Genomic DNA, 23,867 nt, shown 5'->3' on the forward strand with positions numbered 1-23,867 from the left:
ACACTCAGTGTTAATGTTCTCTATGTGTTCAATAATACATTCTGTGTTGATGTTCTGTGTTCAGTACATGCACTCAGTGTTAATGCACTCAATTTCTGTGTCCTCTGTGTGTTCAGTACATAAGCTCAGTATTAATGAACTGTGTTCACTTCAGTACATACATCCAACATCAGTCTATTCTTTATGATCAGTACATACACTGTGTCAGTGTCCTCTGCATGTTCAATACACTGTGTGTTCACTCAGCATCAGTGTCCTCTGTGTGTTCAGTACCTACACTCTGTGTCAGTGCCTTCTGCGTGTTCAGTACCTACACTCTGTGTCTTTGTCTTCTGTATGCTCACTATATACAATCTGTGTCAGTGTCCCTCTGTGTGTTCAGTACATGCACTCTTTTTGTATTCAATACATGCGTCCACCATCCATGTTCTCTGTGTGTTCAGTACATGCAGTCTGTAACCGTGTCCTCTGTGTGTTCAGTACATGCACTCTGTGTCACTCTCCTTTGTGTGTTCAGCACAGACACTCTGTGTCAGTATTCTCTACTTGTTCAGTATGCACACAGCATCAGTGCCTTCGATGTGTTAAGTACATACATTCTGTGTCAGTGTCTTCTGTGTGTTCAGTACATGCACTCACTGTCCGTGTCCTCTGTGTGTTCAGTACATACACTCTGTGTCAGTGTCCTCTGCGTGTTCAGTACACACTGTCAATGTGGGTCAGTGTTAATGGGCTATTCTTGGTCTGCTGCTGTGGTTACCAGTAAATATATATTAAGACAGCACTAAACAGGAGGAGGGAAAAAGAGTAAAATGCAGGGGAGGTGGTGTAAGAAAGGGGAGGAGGTGGGGAGAGGAGGAGGGAGCGAGCAGAGCGGGGAGAAGCACCATCGCTCTGCAGTCTTACCTCCCCATTTTGTGGAGCTCAGCAAATAATGGTTCTGCTTGAGGTACTCGCTCTGTTTCTTTCTCTCCCAATGGATGAGCGAGGAGAGGGAGGAGAGCGAAAAGGGACAGGGGGGAGCAGGGGGTGGAGTGTAGCACAGCTCCGTCCATCTCCCTGTGGCCTCGCTGAAGTAAGCGACTGAGGCAATGACGAGCACAGAGAGCGGCTATCCGTATATGTCCGTCTGAAACAGCGCGTATATACTGAAGGAAGTTTCCTCACTCGGCACTCTGCAAATAATAAATGAAACGTCATTCTCTGTTGTTTCTTTCTAATCACCTTCAGATAATTAACATAAACGTTGCCCTAAGTCGTACTCTCACTATCTATGCGGTGATTATCAGGAGCCGCATAGTAATTTAGTATTAACCTTCTCCGGGTATCAGTACTCTGTACTGGTATTTGGGTGTTGACTGCGATACTTTTGTGATACATACTTATGTGTGGATTTCAGTTCTGTAATAACAAAGCTGTCTTCTTTTTAGCATAATTACCCAATTGGTATATTAATTTTACCTTATAATAAAGGCATAATATAATGAACTACAGAGCGGAACTATGGCTAAAGTGTACATGCAATTATAATTGGGTTCATTGTAAACTTTGTAATAATATTAGAGCAGTGTCCGTCCCGTTGTACTCATTTCTCTCCCCCATCTCTCCCTCTCTCCGCAGACTCCACCCCCCACCTCCCTGCCTTCTCTCTCTCCTCCTCTCCCTCCCCCCGGTCCCCTATGCTCAGTTCAGTGTGTGTCTCCTCTTTCAAAGGGCGCAAGGGGGGGAACAAGTCGGCCAACAAAGCATGTTACAGTGCAGACATGACTTGCCCGTCAGACAGCGAGAAAATTGTGATAAACTGCGGGGGTGTGCGACACGAAACCTACCGCAGCACCCTGAAGACGCTGCCCGGTACCCGCTTATCGTGGCTCACCGAGCCGGATGCGTACAGCAACTTTGACTATGACCCGAAATCCGACGAGTTTTTCTTTGATCGCCACCCTAACACCTTCGCCTTCATCCTCAACTATTATCGTACCGGGAAGCTGCACTGTCCCAGCGACGTATGCGGGCCGCTCTTCGAGGAGGAGCTGGCTTTCTGGGGCATCGACGAGACAGACGTGGAGGCGTGCTGCTGGATGAATTACCGGCAGCACCGGGACGCGGAGGAGGCGCTGGACAGCTTCGAGACCCCCGAGCCGGACCCTCCCGAAGACGACCCTGCATTGACGGGGGGCGCGGATGGAGACCTGAAGAGACTGTGCCTGCAGGAGGATGGCAGGAAAGCCAGCTGGTGGCGTGTATGGCAGCCGCGCATCTGGGCACTCTTTGAGGATCCCTATTCATCCAAATACGCCCGGGTGAGTCTCCATGAAGCTGTACCCCTTACTACTGACATTCATGATGACTTAAGACCGCGCATGGCTGAATGTGGGCATTGCAGACTTTTACCTTGTCACCCGTACCCGGCAAGTTTTACTCGGCTGAGGTTTTGTTACTGTAATTGTGACTCCTACGGTCGGTTTTGAATAACGTCCTGAGTGGGTCACAATGAAAGGAAGTTTGTCCGCATCTTCGTAGTTAACCAGAGGTGTCCTTTCTTACACGTCTATTTATTTAATGTGAACATGACGAGCAGCTTCGTTTGAGCCGTCTTAGCGTTCTCTTGTTTTTTTCTGTGTTCAGTCTAAACCGCCAGTGTGACACAGTTAATGACACCGTGCACATTCCTCTACGCATCCCCCACTTTCTGCCTGTTAGCGCCTGATCCTGCCCACTCGTCCCGTTGTTACTGCCTGGCTGCAGCTCCCTATTTTAGAGGATTTCCCAATTTCTGCATCTCTGGATAGATGCAATGCGTTTAACCTTGCGATTCACTATGAAACCTAGCTCGGTTAGTTCCATTTTTATTGTTTTTCTAATGGAAGGGGTGTTTGTGTGAAACGGCGTCTTATTTGTTTCATATCCCGACAAGCCTCGTTATTACACCTGCGATCCAGCATCCATCTCCCTGCGGATAAGGCCGCTGTGAATGTGCCCCTTTCCAATGTCCTTTCCACTTTCCCCGTTGCGCGCACCGCACGCAGCCCATCGGGTTAATATGTCTGACTAAGCACGCCGTTTGTAATCAACAAACATATATCCTGCGCTCTGTGTGTTCAGCGAAATTGCACGTTTTCTGTGTATCAATTGCAGAGTTTGTCTTTCGGCGGCTCATCAAACGCAGTGTGCAAACAGACGACGGCTGGTGCGCGGTTAGGGTTTCCACACGCACACACACACACACACACACACACGCACACACACACACACACACACACACACACACACAGCTCCACCGCAGTCTTACATACACCATGCAATAAGAAATCAGGTCACAATAAGCTTCATTATGTCTGCACTCATTAAGTGTTTATTAACATTATTTTGCTAAGTAGCTTTGTAAGCTGACGTTTTAACGTCACACTGCTCATTATACAGGATGTCAAGGGCAATTCCGCATGTTCCCATCTAACTTTCTGGGTATCCCATCTCCATTTACGTATCTGTTTCTGCCCTTTCAGGTTATTCGAGGCTCTTTCGGGCAGTTTTCCAGCTTTCTATGCAGTATAGGTCGGCATATGGGGTTTGACGGGCGCTGTGATGCTGTCACTTCTGACGGCACGTTTATCTTCTTCATTCTTGTATAACAAACATTTTTCGTGATGGAGACGCTATATGTCCGGGACACCGCTGACGTCGGAAGGAAGAGCCGCATTGCCTTTTATCATTTTAGCGGTACGGACGTGTTCAGGGTAATTAAATGTAACAGGAAAAACGTGGAAGCGGAGCCAAGCCTGTCCGACTCGCTCCGGCAGAAAAGGAGACAGAAGGACGCCGCGACCCCGTCCCCTTCACTTATCCTATATATCATAGCAGTCGTTCCGTCGTTGAAGGCTTGAGGGATGCAACCTCCTCCCCCTCCGTCTGGCGTAGGGATGTTCCGTAATGGAGGGTCCAGGACCTAAGCATTTAGATTACATTTTCTAACATCGAAACCGAGAAGTCATTGAGTAGTACTTAAGGTTTAAGACGCAGAGACGGCGGAGAGCTGTATGTGGAGCTCCGCCGATAGCCCAGTACACGGACAGTGCGAAGATTCAGTGCCGTACCGGCGGCATATCGCGGCTTTCTAAAAGGCGGATTATAGATCTGCGCTACTAATGACGTAAGGCTCTGTGCCGAGCATTTTAATAAGGTGCAGGGCCGGCGTCGCTCGGTACGAATCGTCCTCATCGCGGATTTCATGCGTTCAGCAGGTCCTGCGGTATGATGCGTGTGCCGGCGGCCGGCGCGGTGGGAAGCAGCCTCCGCCGCCCGCCTGTGCTATAGCGCAGCACTGCGGTGCGCTGCGCTGCGCTGCCGGCTGGCGGCGCGCTGCTCTCTGCTGCAGGAGAGGGGGAGAGGGAGGCGGCTCGTCGTTCTGCGCTCCTCTCCCGTTCTTCGATCGGGGATAAATGCCATGAAAATATTGGATGGGGTCACCTTTTCCTCCCCCCTTTTTGCTGATCTTTGCAAGCTGCGTGTTCGTATCCGTTTATTGATTAATCTATACGTCTCTGTCGGCCTATTCATTTGTCTGTCTAGCGCATCTGAAAGAGCCACTCGTGAGGGTTTTCTGCTTCTTTGTTTGAATTTTCCCGCAGCCTGCATGAAGTGCAGCGTCTGGGGAATATGTTTGTATGCTATATAGTGCCCTTTTCGCTATGTAAACATTTTTAGTCTTCATACACACTGCTGCAGTTAAGCGATTCTCAGGTAATCAGCAGACTGGAAATTCATCGGTCGATCAATAAATGGAAACCTGTGTAAAATATAACTGTATTTAAATGCGTGTACGCATGTTTATGAGCGACTGTGAATGTTTGTATTATGTGTATTATTGTAGATTACCTTTACATTTATTTGTTTTATTCGAAGTTTACCCTGCTATCCAAAGAATTACAAACCCATGACCTTCCAGATAATCTTTAGCTCCCCGAACCACACACTGCCCCCAGTATCTATATGTATGAGTATGTATGATTTCTGTGTATGGTTGTGTGTGCACAAACAATTACATTAATTTGTTTGAAGATGTATCTAGTGTAGAGTAGGTACTCGTTGAGTTTCACAGAATCATACTATGTTTAATTGAATTTGTTGTTTAAGCAAATTTGTACTTGCTTGATCTATGGACAGATTCTGTGGTCAGGCATTTATACCCATATGTCTGCCTATATTCAGGTTCATAAACACACATTTTGGCCTGCTTGCCTGTGTTCAGGTTATGTGTCCATATGTCTGCCTGTGTTCAGGTTATGTGTACACGTGTTCTCCTGTCTTTTTGTTCAGGCTTATGTTTGTCTATGTTAAAATTTGTCTGCCTACCCGATGACAGTCACCTGCAAAAGGTTCTGTGAGTGATGCAGCTGCAGAATGAATCAGTATAAGGTTCTATAAGTGATGCAGCTGTTAAACAGATCATGGTAAGGTTCTGTGGGTGACACAGCTGCTGAACAGATCATGAAAATGTTCTGTGAGTGATACAGCTGCTGAACGGATCTTTATAAGGTTCTGTGAGTGATGCAGCTACTGAATGATTCTTTATTGGGTTCTGTGAGTGACTCAGCTGCTGAATGGATTTTTATAAGGTTATGTGAGTGACATACATGCATAATGGTTCTTAATAAGCTTCTGTGAATGACTCTGAACCTGACCGGATTTTTAAATGCTTTTGTGAGTGATGTCGCCGCTGAGTGGATCTTTATAAGGTTCTATGAGTTGGTCTGATGCCGAATGGATCTTTGTACAGTTCTGTGAGTGATACTGCTGCTGAATGGTTCTTTATAAAATTCTGTGAGTGACCTATCTACTGAGTTATTGTTTTTGAGGATATGTGAGTGACACAGGTGCTGATTGGTCCTTTATAAGCTTTGGTGAATGACTCAGATGTCAAATGGATCTTTATATACTTCAGTGAGTGATGTGGCCACTGAACAGAACTTTATGAGGTTCTGTGAGTGCCTGTCATGCTAAATGGATCCTTATACAGTTCTGTGAGTGATTCTACTGCTGACCAGATTTTTTATAAAGCTCTGTGAGTGGCACAACTGCTGCATGGATAATTGAAAGGTTCTGTGAGTGATGCAGCTGCTAAATGGATCCTTATACAGTTCTGTGAGTGATTCTACTGCTGACCAGATTTTTATAAAGCTCTGTGAGTGACACAACTGCTGCATGGATAATTGAAAGGTTCTGTGAGTGATGCTGCTGCTAAATGGATCTTTATAAGGTTCTGTGAATGACTCAGCTGCTGAACATATCTGTATAAGGTTCTGTGAATGACTCAGCTGCTGAACAGATCTTGAGAAGGGCCTGTGAGTGACTCAACTTCTGAACAGATCTTTAAGATTCCGTGAGTGAAGCAGCTGCTGAGCAGATCTTTATAAGGTTCTGTGAGTGACGCAGTTGCTACGACTAAGAGCACTGATATCCTGCTGGGTGGTATTGACTCCAAGCAGGACTCCACTCCTACACACACAAACACACAGTTTTCACTATGCTCGGACTGGACCTACTGTGTCCTCTTTATGCCACAAATGCACCAAATTAGCGCTTACTACAGCAAGTGAGTAGAAATCATTGAGAGGTGCTTTTTCACAGTGTAAAATAGTTGGCACTGAGTTGGCACAAGTTCATATTGTGTGAATGGTTAGCACCTGATTCCCTGACTGGCTTTTACTCAATGAGGTGTCTGCACTAAAATAGCCTGAGTCACCAGAGCCAGTCCCTCTGCAGCTGGAATCTGTGTCACCTGTGTGGCACCTTGGCCTGGAAGCTGCTCTGTTTGTCACACACAGTCTATAACATCCACAGCTGGTACTTATATTTAGGGCAGCACTATATATGAGCGTCTGTGCATGAAGATGGAGGCAGTAAGGACTGGTCAACTGGGAATGATGATGGAATTATGATGGAGAGATGGCTGGGTGTAGGAGAGGATGATGATTGATGGAGGGTCTGGAGGTGCTCGCCATGTTGCACCTTCACTCCTGTCCACTGTCATCACACTCTCCATCCTTTCTGTCTTTCCTCACCACCCTTGTTCTCTAAATACATTACCTTCACGCTCAGTGTCCTTAGTGCTTCCTTGTGAATTGTGGGTTACAGTGACGCTGTGCCAGTCCTCCAGGTGGCGCTGTGCACTTGTTACCACATACCTTGGTGCATTCGCTCTCCACGTTTGGGGCTCAGATGGGTATGTGCTGACGGACTCCTAGGAAAAAGTACATTTCAGCATCTGCGGTACTGGGGGCCCTGCGATGAGGACCCCTGCATTTCTCAGTACAGTGAGCTGCTGCATTTTCACAAAGACATACAGCACTGCGGGGCTGCTGCATCACAAGCCTGTGACCCTGCAGTGCTCCCCAATGCTACTGTGTGCTAAGGATAATGGGCAGAATCTTCGTTTCTCCTAGTCTGTACAGAACACTGGCTGGTAATGAAGCGCTCATTGCAGATGCGTGCTGATGATGTGCACACCAGTACGTGCTGTCGGTGCTATCAGTGCGTGTCAGCTGCCCTCTCACACTGTTGCTGCATTGCAGGCCTGCCTCTTCCCCTGCCCCTCTCTCTAGCCCCACACGCTATTCAGCCACTTACAGCTCCCCTGTTTCCTTATATTACTGAGTCTCTCCTTCTCTCCATCTCTCCTCTACCTCCCTCTACTCGGACTCTTCATTTCTCTGGAGTCTTTTTCTCCCCTCTTTCTCTTCCTCATCCTGTTCATCCTTCACCTTCCCACACTCTGCCTTTTCCATACGAAATCCCCCCACCGATCCCCCTCACTGCCAGTGAGGGAACGCAGATGTTGGAGAAGATGTCACTGCAAAAATGGACCAGAGGAGCTTGATATTGAAACTGATTTTGAGGGGCATTCAAGGTGTGTTCAGTAGACTCGCACCAGGCACACAGCCACATAGTAAAATAATGGTCCCCTCCAGGAATTTGTTCACTACCAATCAGGCATGTAGCCAAGGAGTAAAACAGAACCACCCTCAAGGTTTGCTCGGAGATCCCCTCGGTTGACAGAATCTATGGTGGACCCCCCCCCCCCCCCCCTCTAAAATGTATTTCTTTCAGACATGCGGGCTATATGGGTTGTACTGATAGCTAGTCCTGGTGTTTTTTTCAGTTTCACATTGGTCAGTAAATTATGTTTTTTTTTTTTTAATTGATGCATAATTTCACCCTGATTGGGCTTCTCAAAATACAGGCAGATTTACGCCAGTACCGTTAGCTTTTAAGCAGGTGTATCAGCAGATATGTGGGCTGTATTCTGCACGTGCCTGCAGCAGCTCACTGCACAAACTTAGTTATAAAAAGAATCATTTCCCATACAGCAGCTGTCCTGCTACAATGACACCACAGATCCAGTGTGAGCAGCACTGGGATGCAGCTCCCACAAGATCACTGGCAAAGAGAGTCAGGCAGAAAACACAAGGACAAGGCACACTCTCTCTCGTGACTGACACTGTATGCTGGAGGTGGTGAAGTCCAACAGCAGCTGGCAGCAGTGGAGGAGTGAGCCTCCTGGTGGGGGGTCCTGGTGGGTTGATGCACGTTTTTTTGGGGTGGGGGGGGGGGGAGCACATGTGAATCGATGATGACGATTATGCAGCAGTGTAGCAAGGAGGAAGGACCTGAACAATGAAAGATACAGCAGCAGAAGATGGGAGAAGAGGAAGAATGAGAAATCAAACAGAGTGAGGTGGACGTCTTCTTGGAGAAGGAGCAGCCGTTTCCAGGCTGGATGTCAGCCTGCTGGGGGAGTGTACATTTACGTCAGCTGACGCTTCAGTCTGCAGTTCTGCATCCCCTAAGCACTAATCCAGCAGAGGGATGTGAGGCCCGGAGCCTGTGTCAAGCAGCCAGGCCACGCAGCAGGGTGCAGCTGCACAGTGACAGTGTCACAGTCATAGTGTCACAGTGTTTCACTGTATCATGCCTTGGGTTCTCTATGGAGGAGGTGGCTGGAGAGAGGGATGAATGGATGGATGGATGGATGGATATTTCATGTTGTCTTGTGACAACAATGATTGTGTGTCATGTCAGACTGGAGCGCATCAAGGGCTTCTGGGGAACACTCAGCCCTGTAGGTTACTGCCTTCAGCCACAATGTACAGACCAAGCTTCCCAAAGAGATGCCCCGTCACATGACCCAGGAGCAGCCCTCCCTGATTGGTTTACCTGTCGATGTATGTGCTTCATAACACTTTCGCTCTGCTGTAAAGTCTGTGACTTCACACTCCCTCCTTTTTCAAAGCGCTCAGTTGGATTAATAACAAGGGGAGAGTGGTAACAGCAAAAGGGAGAGCACTGCCACACACACACACACACACACACACACATGCACATGTAGGGTATACCTATCCTTATGGGGCCCGCTCATTCACTTCTATGGGAAAAATGCTAACGCTAACTATGACAACCTTAACTCCCACCCTTCCCTAACCATAACCATAAGTAACCAAGCAAAATACAAGAGTTTTTGCATTTTTAGTTTTTTCATAGCAGTCACAGATTTTTATAAAATAGTTTTCCCTTATGGGGACCAGGAAACCGGTCGCCATAAATGAAAAAAAAAAACGGATATTTGTCACGTTATGGGGACATTGTGTCCCCATAAGGATAGGTATACCCACTCACACACACACACACACACACACACACACACACACACACACAAAGCATGCTCCAGTGCTCTCTAATCAATATGAAATAGAATAAATGACAGATGCCTCTTGGAGGTGTGAAGGCACTGTGAGGTCCTGTATGTTAGAGGGTGTGTGTGTGTGTCAGTCTGTGTGTTACACTCTGCTACAGCCTGACTCTGCTGAGAGATGATGGGAAGGCTGGGCTTCTGAATGAGGCCCTGTCTGCGCAGTGAAGCAGCTGTGCAGGTCAGCATCGTGCTCCTGCCATTGCGGCAGGCGAGCACTCGCAGGACGCCGGATCATTGCAGAGTGAGGAACATGGGACCAACAATGCAGAATGAACGGGGAACAGGATATATCAAAGAGCAAAGAGATGGGACCAATACGGACCATGCCAGGGAAAATAAGGGCATAGCATATATACATTATAGTGTATTGAAGAATTAGGAAAGTGAGGCATTAGCAAAGCGAAGAGTTAGCATAGCGAAGCGAGTGGAAAGTGAGGCGTTAGCAAAGCGAAGAGTTAGCGTAGCGAAGTGAGTGGAAAGTGAGGCGTTAGCAAAGCGAAGAGTTAGCGTAGCGAAGTGAGTGGAAAGTGAGACGTTAGCAAAGCGAAGGTTAGCATAGCAAAAAGAGAGAAAAGTGAGGCTTTAGTTGGGTTACCGTATTTGGTGAGACAAAACAAAGGACATGTCCAGGGATCAGAATATTAACGAGGTTTTCATGTTCTCCGACCAATCAGGTAGTTCTTCTCTCATGAATATTAATTAGTTTCCCTTAAACACACTGTAAAACAAAAATTTTAATCCGGGGAAACCCAGATGTATGGTAACCTTAAACACAAAATAAACACAATATACTTGTATACAAATCTTTTCAACAAAATGTACAAAACACTAAGCTAAACTCAAACTCCAGTCCTGGGGGGCCAGAGCCCTGTACATTTTTGGGTTTCCCCTCATTTAACACACCTGATTCAACTCCTTGTGCTAATTACCACACAGCTCTTGAGCTGAATTATTTGTGGTGGAACAGGGAAAGAGCTAAGCTACAGAAGGAGAGTTTTACATCCCTTGCTAAGCTGAAATTTGTTAAACTTTAAGAAAACGATGCGGTTCACTGTTTACATGAAAGCAAAAATAAAGGGCCAATGGTTTCCAGGAGGGGTGTCATGGTGGTGCAGTGGTTAGCACTGTTGCCTCACACCTCTGGGACCCAGGTTCGAGTCTCTGCCTGGGTTACATGTGTGTGGAGTTTGCATGTTCTCCCCATGTCGTCGTGGGGTTTCCTCCCGGTTCTCCGGTTTCCACCCACAGTCCAAAGACATGCTGAGGCTGATTGGATTTGCTAAAGTAGAAGTGCATGTGAGAGTGAATGGTGTGTGAGTGTGCCCTCATCCTGGGCCCCCATCCTGGGTTGTTCCCTGCCTCATGCCCGTTGCTTCCGGGATAGGCTCCGGACCCCCTGCAACCCAGTAGGATAAGCGGTTTGGAAAATGGATGGATGGATGGTTTCCAGGACTTGACGTCACTCATGGGCAGCATGACACATAGGTATGTGTATATTGTTTAATTCTCAAAGTAAACATGTGCACAAGCCTTGCAAACCTGTGTGATGATACTGAGTGGCTGCTGTATATTGAAACCTAGTGCCTTTTCCTTCACTTGGTACTGCACTGTAACTTGCAACACTGGGTCATATGGATTGCAACACTAAACCCGGACAAACCACCAATTTTTGAAAAACCGCCTTGATGTCCAGACAGGGGCCCAAAAAGAGGACATGTCTGGGAAAATCTGGATGCATGGCATGGCAAGGTGAGTGGAGAGTAAGCTGTTAGCAGAGAGACGTGACAGGAAATCGAGGTGTTAGTGAAATGAGTGGAACTAAAGGAATTAGTCAAAGTGAAAGACAAAAGGAAAGTATTAGCATAGTGTAGCGATAGCAGAATGCAGGACAATTAGTTTTTAGATTCATCCCTCCATCATATCAGTAATGAATTATGGTTAAATCAGCTTTATCTAACCAATATGATATCATTATCATTACTATCACATTTACCCAACATTTACTCTGAGGCTTACTCTGAGGTAATGTTTAAATCACCAGTCTGGTTACTCTGTATAATGGGACTGTCACCAGACTTCCCAGTGTTTTCTTCTCTCCACATTCTTAAGCTGCACCCTAGTCCCATTCCTTGTGCACCTCATTCCATATGCTATTTCTGGGTTGTCTTCTCATGAGACTCCACACCACACATTTCTAGTCCCTGCTCCACTTCTCATTCCTCTAATCCTAACCCTTTTCACTCATCATTCCTGAGACAGTTTGGGTAGGACAGTGGAGGGAATGGAATTAAGACAGTGTGGACAGAAGAAATGAGGCTGCCTGAGCAGGGAGACAGAGGCAGTGGAAGAAGAATTGAGGCTGCCTGGGCAGGGGGGGCAGAGACAGTGGACAGAGGAAATGAGGCTGCCTGGGCAGGGTGACAGAGGCAGTAGACAGAGGAAATGAGGCTGCCTGGGCAGGGGGGGCAGAGACAGTGGACAGAGGAAATGAGGCTGCCTGGGCAGGGGGGGCAGAGACAGTGGACAGAGGAAATGAGGCTGCCTGGGCAGGGTGACAGAGGCAGTAGACAGAGGAAATGAGGATGCCTGGGCAGGGGGGGCAGAGACAGTGGACAGAGGAAATGAGGCTGCCTGGGCAGGGGGGGGCAGAGGCAGTGGACAGAGGAAATGAGGCTGCCTGGGCAGGGGGGGCAGAGACAGTGGACAGAGGAAATGAGGCTGCCTGGGCAGGGTGACAGAGGCAGTAGACAGAGGAAATGAGGCTGCCTGGGCAGGGGGGGCAGAGGCAGTGGACAGAGGAAATGAGGCTGCCTGGGCAGGGTGACAGAGGCAGTAGACAGAGGAAATGAGGCTGCCTGGGCAGGGGGGGCAGAGACAGTGGACAGAGGAAATGAGGCTGCCTAGGCAGGGGGGGGCAGAGGCAGTGGACAGAGGAAATGAGGCTGCCTGGGCAGGGGGGGCAGAGACAGTGGACAGAGGAAATGAGGCTGCCTAGGCAGGGGGGGGCAGAGGCAGTGGACAGAGGAAATGAGGCTGCCTGGGCAGGGGGGGGCAGAGGCAGTGGGCAGAGGAAATGAGGCTGCCTGGGCGGGGGGGGGCAGAGGCAGTAGACAGAGGAAATGAGGCTGCCTGGGCAGGGGGGGGCAGAGGCAGTGGGCAGAGGAAATGAGGCTGCCTGGGCAGGGGGGGGCAGAGGCAGTGGGCAGAGGAAATGAGGCTGCCTGGGCAGGGGGGGGCAGAGGCAGTGGGCAGAGGAAATGAGGCTGCCTGGGCAGGGGGGGGCAGAGACAGTGGACAGAGGAAATGAGGCTGCCTGGGCAGGGGGGGGCAGAGACAGTGGACAGAAGAACTGAGGCTGCCTGGGCAGGGGGGGGCAGAGACAGTGGACAGAGGAAATGAGGCTGCCTGGGCAGGGGGGGGCAGAGACAGTGGACAGAAGAACTGAGGCTGCCTGGGCAGGGGGGGGCAGAGGCAGTGGACAGAGGAAATGAGGCAGCATCAGTAAACCTCATGGTTCCAGTCGAGAATTTTGGAATAATGTAGGTACGTTTTTGTCATTTATGACAATGTCTGTTTGCCTTTATATAACATCTGCACATTCTTCATTTGTACTAAACTGCACATTTACACTGTACACATACACAAAATCAAACAGCTTTATACACTGTTCATATGTATATTTATATTACATTTATGGTGTTGTATTGTGTTGTGGATGTCATACATTTATTTATGGTATTTATATTTATGTGTGGCATCATAGAGGGGCTCAGTGTGCTTGCACATGTGAATGAATGGATGAACATTACATTTATATAGCACTTTTCAAGACACCCAAAGTTATGTTGATAATAAAGAAATATTGAGTCTTGAGTCCTAATGTGCACAGTAAGTGGTGTACGAGGTAGCGCTCTGTAGCATTTCTTATTGGGCTGTAGCAGCGGTCTTGTGTCATTTCCTTTAAAATCGGATGACACGCACACTGTGTGTACTTAGAGAGTTCAGCATTTGAGCATGTCTGATTAAAGGCAACTATGATTCTGTGAGTAATGTCAGAGATGCGCCGAGCGTCACCTTGACCTGTCATTACTAATGCACTACTTATCCGTCTCGTTTTCGCTTTACAGGAGATGCTGCGTATTCATAGTTTGTCCTGTATGCAGCTCCTATGCTGCTCTTTCTTTAAAAAGAAAAAAAAAACATCCGTAGGTGTCCCGACCAACTAGTCAGGGGTGCCGTATAGCAACTGGTAGATATTGCCCCACTGTGAGGGCGTGCTGTGCCCAGTGGCCCAAAAAGTGGATTCCCCTATGCAACAAGGGACACCCATTTTCCTCTGCGGACGACTACTTTTGTGTGCCATTACTCTGCACTCTGTGCTCTGTCAGTGTTCTGTGTGCACTGTTACCATGTATAGTGATCCTCTCCCAGACTGCCATACCCAAATACCAAATATTTAGACTGAATCTGTTGAACTGCAGTCACTATTCTATTTAATTCATCCAGGTCATTTCATTGATTTTATGTGTATTACATGTCGCTCTAATATGTGTTGGAGAAAGCGCTAGGCTTTGCACTCCAACTCTGCAAAGATATGAGACATACACACAGTTCTTTTACTTGCGCAAAGGGTACCCACACTCTCTGCAGAGTGAGCTACAAAGGGTGGTTCCCCCTATCTCCTTTATTTATAGTCAGTGGGAGGCGCAGGGGTCTCGCAAAATAGGGAGGTGAGAGCAAGAAGAGAAAGTTCTGGTTTTGTTTAGGTGGGCAGCTGTTGAGCACATACTCAGGGTACGTGCAAGCTGAACGCTATTATTAATATAATCTAAAGTCTTAACTTTGTATACAGCCGTTAGTTACACAATCGTATGAGGTTAGAAGAAAACAAAATAATGCATATACATGGTTACACCCATTGCTGATTATACAGAAATGATAACAAATGATTAATAACAGTTTCTTCAACCTAACAATATGTTACAGATTATTAGTGATCTCTGTAGAAGGAATAGGTAGTAGGAACAAAAGCAGCAATAATATCAATGAAGATGAAGAGATTTACTAGCCAAATAATGTCAGAACATCAGTTGCTACAGCAATTATGCTGTTTGTTATACAGCTCACATACTATTAAGCCAGGTCCCATGCAGTTTGGCTAGTTAATGGGGTATTTATGTTTAGCTAGTCCTGGTGCCATTTAGTCTGGTCTCAGGGTGTTTGGCTAGTTAGCAAGGTGTTTAGCTAGTCCTGGTGCCGTTTAGTCTGGTCTCAGGGTGTTTGGCTAGTTAGCAAGGCGTTTAGCTAGTCCTGGTGCCGTTTAGTCTGGTCTCAGGGTGTTTGGCTAGTTAGCAAGGCGTTTAGCTAGTCCTGGTGCCGTTTAGTCTGGTCTCAGGGTGTTTGGCTAGTTAGCAAGGCGTTTAGCTAGTTCTGGTGCCGTTTAGTCTGGTCTCAGGGTGTTTGGCTAGTTAGCAAGGCGTTTAGCTAGTCCTGGTGCCGTTTAGTCTGGTCTCAGGGTGTTTGGCTAGTTAGCAAGGCGTTTAGCTAGTCCTGGTGCCGTTTAGTCTGGTCTCAGGGTGTTTGGCTAGTTAGCAAGGCGTTTAGCTAGTCCTGGTGCCGTTTAGTCTGGTCTCAGGGTGCTTGGCTAGTTAGCAAGGTGTTTAGCTAGTTCTGGTGCCATTTAGTCTGGTCTCAGGGTGCTTGGCTAGTTAGCAAGGTGTTTAGCTAGTCCTGGTGCCATTTAGTCTGGTCTCAGGGTGTTCAGCTCACCCTTGTGTCATTTAGTCAGGTGCAGTGCTTAATTTGTGCCAGATCCAGCTCGAAGGTGTTCCCCAACGTCTCTTTTTTTTAACTGTCTACATTTGCATGGATCCTAGCAGCTCTCTAGTTAAAAAAAAAAGTTAACACAAAACAAAAAATAAAGTATGTATTTTATTTTACAGCCCAGTTATCTGGGCTGTTTCACATCCTATATTAGATCAGATGTATTGTTAAAAATACACAGCTTGTTTTCAATATCATGTTTTGTACGCATTTTTGAGACCTTCGCCCACCTCATTACCCCTCCGCTCTCATATGCCCTTTGCATTCTGGCACCTTCTGATTTGCAAATTAAGTACTGGTCAGGTCTTATGGCATTTGGTTACATAGCAGGATGTTTAGCTAGTCCTTGTTTTGTTTAGTCAAGCATCATGCTGTGTGACTTGTTAGCAGAGTGTTTAGGTTATGTGGTCGAAGTAGCTTTGCTGCTCCGTGTTGGTTGGCAGTAGTGTCTGCTTGCACTTCTCACCAGCAGAGGGTGCTGTGGACCACAAATTTAGTGTTATTTCCCTCCCATAAGAATCATTGCAGCAAGGTTCTCTCAGCTGGCACACACACATAGCAACACACGGTCAGGTGCCGCTGCTCCTCTGGGTTTTGCTCAGACAGATGAATTGAGCCAAGGGCCTCGGGTAACAGCTGGATAAGCTGGATGAGGAACATAGACTTTGGGGTCAGGAGGGAGGGCCAGGGCCATCTGGAGCGAACACCGAACGCTGGCAAAGATAAGGCAGAACTTCCCGTGGCATGATATTGGCCACAGCCCATCCAGGGCTCTGTAAAACGACACCAGGTCCACGTGGGGCATGAGTGGCACAGAAAGCTATTCTGGACAAACTGCTCCAGATTTGCCCGTAATGCTGTTTGCTTCACGCTCAGCATGATCCGGCTGCTGACATCACTCACATTTTGACTTGTGACTTGTCAGAGCTCATGACCTTATTGAGGGCTTCTTTGGGTCCTCAGCCTCCTCGTCTCCCAGTGCACCCAGCCGCCCCCGCCCCCCCCCCCCCCCCCAGGTCCGACAACACACCTTCCTGGAGTGAAATGTCCTTTGTGTGTGTCAGCACTGGTGTTTGACTTATGTGCGTGCAGCCCCCCAGGAGACAAGGCTTTCTGTGTTATTAGACCCACAGTATCGTGCCCACAAAGACGGGGTAGTGCAGACATGAACACACTGTTCAGTCATGAGTATGGCACAGAGAAGAGGAGAGAGTACAGTGACGAATATGGCACAGGGCAGATGAGAGCATACATTACCGGATATGGCACAGAATACTGAGTGGAGCACTGAGTACAGTAGATAGTATGGCACAGAGTACAGTAGAGAATACAAAACCAAGTATGGCACAAAGTACAGTAGAGAGTACAGTACTGAGTACACATGCAGGCTGCGTGGCAGTCCAGGCTCGCACCTGCGCATTACAGTGTAAATGAGGTCACTTTGACAGCAGTTTGAAAGTCACAGAAGAATGGACAGCGACAGTCTGGTTGAAGAATCTGAGGCTTGCGCAGATGTCTTCTGAGCCAGGGAGTGCTGTCCTCATACAGAATGGTCTGCTAAAGACAAAGATTAAATTCACATTTACATTTACTTATTTAGTGGACACTTTAGACCAAAGCGATTTAGAAGCATCCATTTGAAATTTGACTGTGATATTTGTGTACAGTGTTGAAAACGGTTCACAAGACGTCATGTCATATCTATTACCAAATATGTTCACAAATGTCTCCTTTATAATGTGTTTGGGACCAGGCAGTCGGCTATGGGGCCTGTTTGACTGACAGGCCAGCATGGCTATTTATAAATCATCCATCCATCTTCCAACCACTTACCCTGGTCAAAGATACAGAGACTATTTATAAGTGACATAAGCCTAATATACAGGGCAACCGAGGAAACCACATCTGTGTATTTTTGTTGCATGCGGCGGAGCAGTCAAGTGACCATTAACTGTAAGCGAAGCTGAATGTTCTGATCGGGTTTCATTGAGGGTTTTCTCAAAGAAAGATCAAGGCTAGTTTGACCCAGTGCAGGTGCCGCTACCTGGAAGCAGCAGAAGTGTGACAAAGAATACAGTAAGAGAGATTGCTAATGTGCAGCTAAGAACAGTAGGGGGCAGTGTATATCAAGAGGGCTGCCCTTCACATGCATTATGTCTGGGCACTTTAGCCATTAAAATGGTTTCACTTAAGCAACATGGATAACACATAGACAGTCATGGGGTTCTCCAAGGGGGATGTCACTGCTTTAGTGATGTGCTACAACCTTTAGTGTTTAACAACCCCCCCTCCCCTTAGTGGGGGCATTATTCTGCTCTCATTACTGTTATTTGTAGAATAACTTCATGGTTAAATCTACACTTTCTCATTTTAAATATAAGTAGTATTTGGTTCTGATTTTTTGAGGTCAATGAGTGATGAATTTTTAAAATAGTTCCTGCTAATAGGAGCTGGGAATTAATTTGATAGTTCCCATAATCTCGGAGGGATTTTTCAGACCTTCATCCGACTGCCTTGATGTTCTGTGTGTGTCAGTGAGAGACATTTTCGCTCAGACTGGTAGTTTTTTGCATTTTCACCTTCGCCATAAACATGTTTCCTGGTGACATTTTCAGTGCTTTGTGCATCCACATACTCACGGTCCTCTGGCCTCTCAGTGTACGCTATTAGGTCATATCAGGCATTGGTTAAGACGGCTGCTATTCCTAAGGGTCCGGGGTCCTTCGGGCAGCAGTAACTGCCTATTTACTGGGGGAGGTCGAGGTGTGGACAGGACAGGCCACAGCTCACACAGCAAATCTTACAACCGGGGGGGGGAGGGGGCTTACTGTGTGAACTACAGGCTTGTGTTCGCGTCTTGACTATGTTCTGCAACACGTCACACTCTCCGTTCCATCCCCCCACACCCCGTCAGAGTGCATCGTCACCCTGTCCGTGGTATGTCATGAGTCTTCACTCTCATCTATAGTAACACAGTGCCGCATGCACATTGTCAGTGATTAGCAATGTTGTTCTTTGACCAGTGGGTGAAATAGCTTGAAAAGTGTCACTGCAGCTGAGTGTGACGTCCCTCTCCAGTGTCATCGCTGAAGACGACCAGAGCGTGATGTACTTTAATGCGAGTGCCAGGACAAACAGGCCCTTTGACAGCATGATTCAGCTCTCACTCTGCTCACTCCTTTGTCCTTCTTTTCTCCTCTCCTGCAGTATGTGGCGTTTGGTTCCCTGTTATTCATCCTCATCTCCATCTCCACCTTCTGCCTGGAAACGCATGAAGCCTTCAACACCATCTACAACAAAACAGAGAATGTGACTGTGGGGAATGTCACGCGCGAGGAGGTGGTCTTTGAGGTGGTCACCGACAGCTGGCTCACCTACGTGGAGGGCGTGTGTGTCATCTGGTTCACCATTGAGGTCCTGCTGCGTGTCATCTTCTGCCCCGACAAGGCCGAGTTCTTCAAGAGCACCCTCAACATCATCGACTTTGTGGCCATCCTGCCTTTCTACCTGGAGGTGGGGCTGAGTGGTCTGTCTTCCAAAGCAGCCAAGGACGTACTGGGCTTCCTGCGGGTGGTCCGCTTTGTGCGGATCCTGCGTATCTTCAAGCTGACCCGCCACTTTGTGGGGCTGCGAGTTCTGGGCCACACACTCCGGGCCAGTACCAATGAGTTCCTGCTGCTCATCATCTTCCTGGCGTTGGGCGTGCTCATCTTCGCCACCATGATCTACTACGCCGAGCGCATCGGTGCTGACCCTGGAGACCCCACCGCCAGTGCCCACACCAACTTCAAGAACATCCCCATTGGGTTCTGGTGGGCTGTGGTGACCATGACCACCCTGGGCTATGGGGACATGTACCCGGTCACATGGTCAGGCATGTTAGTGGGAGCCCTGTGTGCCCTGGCAGGGGTGCTGACCATCGCCATGCCTGTGCCCGTCATCGTCAACAACTTTGGGATGTACTACTCGCTGGCCATGGCCAAGCAGAAGCTACCTAAGAAGAAGAACAAGCACATCCCACGGGCACCGCAGCCTGGCTCACCGAATTACTGCAAACCCGATGCCCTGGCCATGGCCACGGCTTCGCCCCACAGGATCCTCGGCAACGTGCTGAGTGGGGTGACCGGCTCCGGAAGCATGGGAGGGGACTGTCCCCTGGCCCAGGAGGAGATCATCGAGATCAACAGGGCAGGTGAGTGTGAGTATGCTGCTAGTGATTTTCTCTTCATTTCTTCTGTGATATTTCATCTCTCTCCTTGGATTTGAATGCTTTTAGTTTCTAGCATGTCACTTAGATCCCACAGCTGTACCTCGTATGGTGTTTTGAAGCTCCTGGGAAACCCTGCCACTGCCGATTTTGCTCCTCCTTGCCGGGAGCAACCGATCAGTCAGCTGAGAATAATAACATTATCACAGGCCATCACTTTAATCGCTTATACTTTTTAAGACTCCATAGACCTTGTTTTCAGCCATCCTGTAAATCTGCAGGGGCAAAAGAAGCACAGGCTGATACCCCTCATCCCCCAGACTGCACTGATCAGATTGTTTAATTTGTCTGGGTACAGCTTGCTTCACGATGACCTTCAGCTTTGGCTGGTGCTCGATTTGCGAGCATCTCGCTGCTGCATCTTGCAGTGCACTCAGCCGCTGCAGCCTCTGATCTCTGTGCAAGTTTGTCATTTCCTGTTATGTGCTTTGTAAGCAGGAACTGCTCTGGTTGTTTTTCTGGGATGGCTATGAAAAGGGTATGAGAGGTGTGAGGTGGTGGGTTGCGCATGGTAGAGAATGGGTGGCATTTTTCTGTAATATCAGGTGCCCGTTTTATTTTCCTCTCTCCCTTCCTCTTGCTTTCTTCGAATCTGTTTGAACAGTACAGTATAATCTTAGGATCCTGATTCACCTTTTTCAGTGATTATGATTTTACAGTATAGTGTACATAAGGCTAATCCACCAGAAAGGGTCATGGTACAGAGGGAGATGATGCTAAACAGTCAGAAAAGGTCATGGTACAGAAGGAGATCGTGATAGCCAATCAGAAAGGGTAATGGTACAGAGAGAGATGATGCTAACCAGACAGAAAGGGTCATGGTACAGAGGGAGATTGTGATAGCCAATCAGAAAGGGTCATGGTACAGAGGGAGATCGTGATAGCCAGTCAGAAAGGGTCATGGTACAGAGGGAGATCGTGAGAGCCAATCAGAAAGGGTCATGGCACAGAGGGAGATGATGCTAACCAGACAGAAAGGGTCATGGCACAGAGGGAGATCGTGCTAACCAGTCAGAAATGTCATGGTACAGAGGGAGATTGTGATAGCCAATCAGAAAGGGTCATGGTACAGAGGGAGATCGTGATAGCCAGTCATACAGAGTCATGGTACAGAGGGAGATCGTGATAGCCAGTCAGACAGGGTCATGGCACAGAGGGAGATCGTGATAGCCAATCAGAAAGGGTCATGGCACAGAGGGAGATCATGCTAACCAGTCAGAAATGTCATGGTACAGAGGGAGATCGTGATAGCCAATCAGAAAGGGTCATGGCACAGAGGGAGATGATGCTAACCAGACAGAAAGGGTCATGGTACAGAGGGAGATCATGATAGCCAGTCAGAAAGGGTCATGGTACAGAGAGAGATCGTGATAGCCAGTCAGAAAGGGTCATGGTACAGAGGGAGATCATGATAGCCAGTCAGAAAGGGTCATGGTACAGAGAGAGATCGTGATAGCCAGTCAGAAAGGGTCATGGTACAGAGGGAGATCGTGATAGCCAGTCAGACAGGGTCATGGTACAGAAGGTGGTCACAGATGCTTTCAAACCACTGGAACTTTTTTTCTGGAACCAGAACCTTTTTCTGGAACCAGGTCTTGATCACACTGCAGGAACTCGACCCGATTTTAATTCCTCAGTGACGGTTCTGAAACTACTTTTGAGTAACTACTCCATGCTAGCTACTTTTTGTTCAAATACAAACTGCTGGTGAAGTGCTTGCATAACTTGCTGATTAGTTGACCACAAGCACTAGCGTTAACTTGGAAGTTACGTTGAAGTGCAGAAAAAGAGATGTAGCGGAGCAAAAACTGAGCAGATGAATTTATTTTTGTAGCCCAATTATATGTAATGCATCAATTCACACGTTTTTTTTTGCTTGCGTCTTTATATTTCTGCATCGGAAAATTTGATCGCTAGCTAACATACTTTTCTCTAATATTCTCCGGTGCCAGTGGTCAAACTTGCCAGCACTTATTAGCGGGGTAACGTTACATCGTTTTTTTATTCTGTGGAAAACCAAAGAACAATCTGCTGGCTAGATTTAATAAGAATCCTGAACATGTTGCAGGTCATATAAGTAAAATAAAAATAAAAGGCTGCGTCCCATCAGAAAGGTTTATGGTAAACATGGTATTGCAGGAGACCAAGCTTGCCTTTTGGTTTTCACTCCCCATGCCTCCTTCATTTGCATTTTCTCTCTCCCCACCTCATCTTAACCAACCCATAATATTTTCCTGGTTATATCTTCTCGCTCATCTTTTCCAGTTGGCCTGACTGTTATTCTTCTATTCCTCATACCATTCTCAGATCTCTCTGCTGTTCTCTCCTACACTTTCTTCCATCTTCCATCCATTTTCTACAATCACTCATCCTATTCAGGGGTGGGGGGGGGAGGGGGTTCAGAAGCCTATCCCAGCATCTATGGGCACAAGCCAGCCTTTATCCATCTTCTCTTGCTTATTCACATTCCCACTTTGCCCCTTATCATTCTCTAAACCCTCTGCCTTCTTGAGCCTTGATTTCCTCAACCCCAGTGGCTCAATAGCTCTTGATTGGCTAGTTCTGTATTTGTGTTCACGGCCTCCTCCCTATGCCCCGCCTCCAGACTCTAAGCAGAACGGGGACGCTGCCAACGCCGCGCTGGCCAATGAGGACTGCCCAACGATTGACCAGGTGCTTGGGCCTGAGGAGAGGAGTCCCGCGACGAGCGGGATTGGAGGCCGAGAGCGGTACCCACATGACCGCGCTTGTTTCCTGCTCAGCACAGGCGAGTTTCGCGCTGCAGATGGGAACGTGAGGAAAGGTACGGTACTGCATGCGTGTTTCTGCACCTCTACACGCCCATGCACACATAGAGACACGCTCTTTTACACACCAACACACACATAGGCATGTGCACCTTTATACACAAACAGACACATAGTGACACGTTACTTTACACACAGGCACGCACACAGAGATATACACCTTTACATGCAAATGCATGGATAGAAATACATGCTTTTACACACAAATGCACACATAGTTATACATACCTGCGCATGCAAATGCACATATAGAGATACACACCTTTACACAGAAATGCCAGTACAGAGACACCTTTACACACAATGGACACACACAGATATGCACCTTCATAAGGAAATGCACACATAAAAATGCACACCTTTACATGGAAATGTGCACAGAGAGAGAGACGCACCTTTACACGCAATGGATGCGTAGATGTGGATGCACATCATTACATACAAACGCACACATAAAAATGCATACCTGCGCACGCAGGTGTACACCCTTACACGCCACCCTGCACGCACGCACTCACCCTGGCAGAGACGCACGCGGCCCTGATCAGCACACACCCTCTGCTACTCACCGATCCCCCTCTCCCTCCCTCTCCTGGCATGAACTGGGACAGGCCAGGTCACAGCCCTTGCTGTGAGGGGCCCCTTACACACATATACAGAGAGAGTAGGAAGTTCAGGCAGGTGCCAGCTGAACACGTGTTTGGCCAGTGGGGACGGTGCAGTCCAGACAGGCGGCCCGCTGTGCCCTGATCATGTGAGCTACTCCTCAGCACACCGAGACAGGGAGAGTCCGCAACTCATGGCAGGAGAGTTTCCCATGAGCACACGACAGGACAGAGCAGCAGTCAGGGCGTCAGTACAGAGGCAGAGCGGGAGGGATCATCTTTAGGATGCACACGTCACCTTATCCATTAATATGTCTCTGTACAGACTTGATATGAATGTTAAACATACCGTGTACTGTTTAGCTGGTGAACTAGTCAGTGTGCCCGTTAGTACTAGAATCTCTCAGTATGTTATTTGTTATTAGAATTTGCCAGTGTCAGTACTGGAATCATTGATGTGTCTGTCAGTACTAGATTCTGTGACTGTGTCAGTACTGGAGTCCGTCAGTGTATCTGTCAGTGTCTGTCGGAGCTGTGCAGGGCTGTATAATGATATGCAGCACTGACATCACTCTCTTCTGATATCTGGTCAGTAGCTCTTGCCTGTATAGTGCAGC

At 47.8% G+C, this 23,867-nt stretch overlaps 1 protein-coding gene across 12 annotated transcripts in view; it reads left to right on the forward strand.

The window, feature by feature from the left end:
* The window catches only part of kcnc3a (potassium voltage-gated channel, Shaw-related subfamily, member 3a), a 55,453-nt gene that overhangs the window by 10,093 nt on the left and 21,493 nt on the right, over positions 1-23,867 (forward strand). For 10 of the 12 annotated variants that reach the window (XR_007384758.1, XR_007384760.1, XR_007384763.1 and 7 more), the window contains exons 2-4: positions 1,621-2,303; positions 18,779-19,769; positions 22,444-22,641. Coding sequence is in view for 6 of the 12 variants with exons in the window: in XM_048991630.1 (XP_048847587.1) it covers positions 1,680-2,303; positions 18,779-19,769; positions 22,444-22,641 (1,813 nt within the window). In the remaining 6 variants the exon portion in view is untranslated. The remainder of the gene's footprint in view (positions 1-1,620; positions 2,304-18,778; positions 19,770-22,443; positions 22,642-23,867) is intronic. The other 2 variants (XR_007384761.1, XM_048991626.1) reach the window with 1 other exon arrangement.

Source organism: Brienomyrus brachyistius, chromosome 22 (assembly GCF_023856365.1).
Source record: "Brienomyrus brachyistius isolate T26 chromosome 22, BBRACH_0.4, whole genome shotgun sequence".
Classification (NCBI taxonomy): domain Eukaryota; kingdom Metazoa; phylum Chordata; class Actinopteri; order Osteoglossiformes; family Mormyridae; genus Brienomyrus; species Brienomyrus brachyistius.